This window comes from Carlito syrichta, unplaced genomic scaffold (genome assembly GCF_000164805.1).
Source record: "Carlito syrichta isolate Samal-C Ts95f unplaced genomic scaffold, Tarsius_syrichta-2.0.1 Scaffold296829, whole genome shotgun sequence".
NCBI classification, from domain to species: domain Eukaryota; kingdom Metazoa; phylum Chordata; class Mammalia; order Primates; family Tarsiidae; genus Carlito; species Carlito syrichta.
In genome coordinates, this window is record NW_007240925.1 from 20,559 (window position 1) to 23,295 (window position 2,737).

At 33.9% G+C, this 2,737-nt stretch overlaps 1 protein-coding gene across 1 annotated transcript; it reads right to left on the reverse strand.

The window, feature by feature from the left end:
* Positions 1-1,245: 1,245 nt before the first annotated feature.
* On the reverse strand, positions 1,246-2,282 carry LOC103256830 (olfactory receptor 51B2). The gene has a single exon (XM_008054589.1). The coding sequence runs from the start codon at positions 2,241-2,243 to the stop codon at positions 1,302-1,304; it is 942 nt and encodes a 313-aa protein (XP_008052780.1). The 5' UTR covers positions 2,244-2,282; the 3' UTR covers positions 1,246-1,301.
* Between the last annotated feature and the right edge of the window lie 455 nt (positions 2,283-2,737).

Consider the following 2,737-nt stretch of genomic DNA (forward strand, 5'->3'; position numbering starts at 1 on the left):
CTTGAATGCATTATAGTCCTGCTGGGCACATTTATAGATAACAGAGGAAGTCTTTGGAAGATAACTGTATTCAGTATTTGGGTTTATATTCGGCATCAATGACTTGAACGTTGTACCCACAAGTAATTTTTTTTCACATAAAATTTGTGGATAAATAATCTAGTCTCACATTTAAATCAGTCTGAAAAGAGTTTAAAGAGTTTTAGCATAGAATAATAATCTACTCCCATCTTAATATTTTAGGCATTGCAAAAATTGGAATTCATTTATCTCCATATTGTCTGTCTTCCAACAGCAGAGTTTTTACAGAGGATGTCAAAGAAAATAATTATTGTAGAAAAAATACCACTTCCAATTTGAAAATACATGAAGTATATATTACCTGTAAAATACAGATGCCTCATATTTTAAGTTCTATAATGGTCATATACTTTCTCTAGAGTCCTGACCCTTCCTGTCCTAGGTCGAAGAAAGCATATATTTAAATAATCTAAAGAGTAAATTTTCTCTTCCAGACTCCCTTTCTTAATTCCTTATTAGCTGATCAGACACTTGTCAAGTTTTTGTGGAGTTTTTTGTGGGTTTTTTTTTTCTTCTTCGAGGGTTTAGTTTGAAAAACAGAATATTCAGTGAAGAAGAAGGTAGATATATTTATGTAAAATCTGAACATCCTAAACTGAATTCATTACAAAGTTACAAAAGTTTTTAATAAAAGTTCTATGTACAAGACTCATGTGTTTATTTTTAAAATATTGAATGCAAATCATGGTACTAGAGAAAGTAACTCAGGCTAAATGATGTTTTAAAAATTATCAATACTTGCTCATTTAAAAATAAATTTAAAATACGAATTTCTCATTGCAAACTTTATTTGAGAAAAATGAGAGTTGAAATAAGAGTGTATTTCTAGAGAATAATAACCAAAAACTTTTTTGTTGCTCTTATACCTACACAAATTAACCTATGCACACACATACACAGGGCACACTGATGAACAATTTTTTCTTAAAAATTATTTCATAATTTTTTTTAGGATTTTACTGCAGTGGCTAATGTTTAGGAACATTTGAAGAAAGAAGTTATACATAAACTTTTTCAACTCCATGTGGTCCTGTTCAGACATCTGTGATAAAACCACTCACAGAACATGGCCAAATCTGTGATAATATACTTAATCCCTAGTGAAAAATACATAATTTTCCAATGTATCATTGCTCTTTGCTCAGAGAGGAATTCAGACTTTAGGTTTCCATCGGTCGGTCTTACTCTTTGTGCCTGTGTCTGATTCTTTAGATCTTAGTTTAATTAACAAACCTGTGTTTAGATAAAAGGCGGACAATGCCATGTTGGATTTGCTTAGTCTTGATGCTATAGATGAGAGGATTCATCAAAGGAGGAAAGAGGAAGTAGATATAGCTCATGACAATGTGGACAACTTCATGCACATGCTTCCCAAATCTGTAGATAAATGTCAACCCCAGCACTGTGACATAGAAGATGAGGACACAACTGACATGGGAAATACAGGTGTTGAGGGCCTTGGCTCTCTCTTCAACAGAGGCAATGCTCATTACAGTTTTAAGAATTAGAATATAGGAGAAGAGGATAATTAGAGAGTCTAGGAAGATTGTTAAGGAAATCAGTATTACAGGGTAAAGTCTGTTGAAAGTTATATCAGCACAGGCCAGTTTCATGACTTCCTGGTGAAGGCAGAAAGCACGAGTGATAACATGAGATTTGCAATAGGAAAATGAAAAAAGACGCAAAATCACAGGCAGGATAGATACAAAACCTCTTAGAAAAACAACCACTCCTAACTTTACCACTTTAGTGTTGGTGAGAATGGAAGTATATCTCAAAGGATTGCGGATGGCAATAAAACGATCATAGGCCATTGCGAGGAGACAACCTGATTCTACAACAGATAGAGAGTGAATAAAGTAGGCCTGCAAGAAGCATCCTGAATGACTAATCTTCCTGTAATTCACCCATAAAACACCCATTACAGTAGGCATTGTGGTCATTGTTACCATAAGGTCTGTGCCTGCCAACATGGCAAGGAAATAGTACATGGGTTCATGAAGACTGTGGTTATCCTTGATAAGGTAGAGGAGTGTGCCATTGCCAAGAAGGATGCATACATAGATGGCAAAGAAGGGAATGGATATCCAGTGATGAGCTGCTTCCAGCCCAGGGAAGCCAGTCAGCAAAAAGGGGGCCTCAGTAATATTGGGCCACAGCATGTCTCCAAAAGTGAAAAGAAGAGTTCTTGAACCTTGAAACCAGGAACTCAGAATATTCAGTGATTTTATGGTATAGTAGCCTCAATGACAATTTTCTTATTTGGAGATAACAAGTTGTGAGAAATTAGACTTTGCAACTATTTTCCTTCAGAAGAAGAGTAGACATTTTAGGTCATACTAAAGATGAAGAATGATGTTTTTATTTTTTACCTAATCAGACAAAATGAATAGTTAATTTTTTCTCAAATTAAAAGAAACCTTTTCATTGGTTTTTCTTATATAATCAGCCTTATGTATTATCTAGGTACCTAAAAATATGTGCAACAAGAGTGATAACAAAGACAAATAAAAGTATACAAATAAATGATAATCTGGCTTAACTGTTCCCTTCCTGTGATTGCTAACTTTTTGGACATTTTTTGTTTATTTTAATTTTGTATTTTACTATGATGCTAAAGGCATTTTCCAGTTAATGAAACCTGCACTTTTTTGAA

Coding starts and splice junctions, on each gene's coding strand:
- LOC103256830 (XM_008054589.1), bottom strand. CDS start 2,243: ATGCTGTGGCCCAATATTACTGAGGCCCCCTTTTTGCTGACTGGCTTC.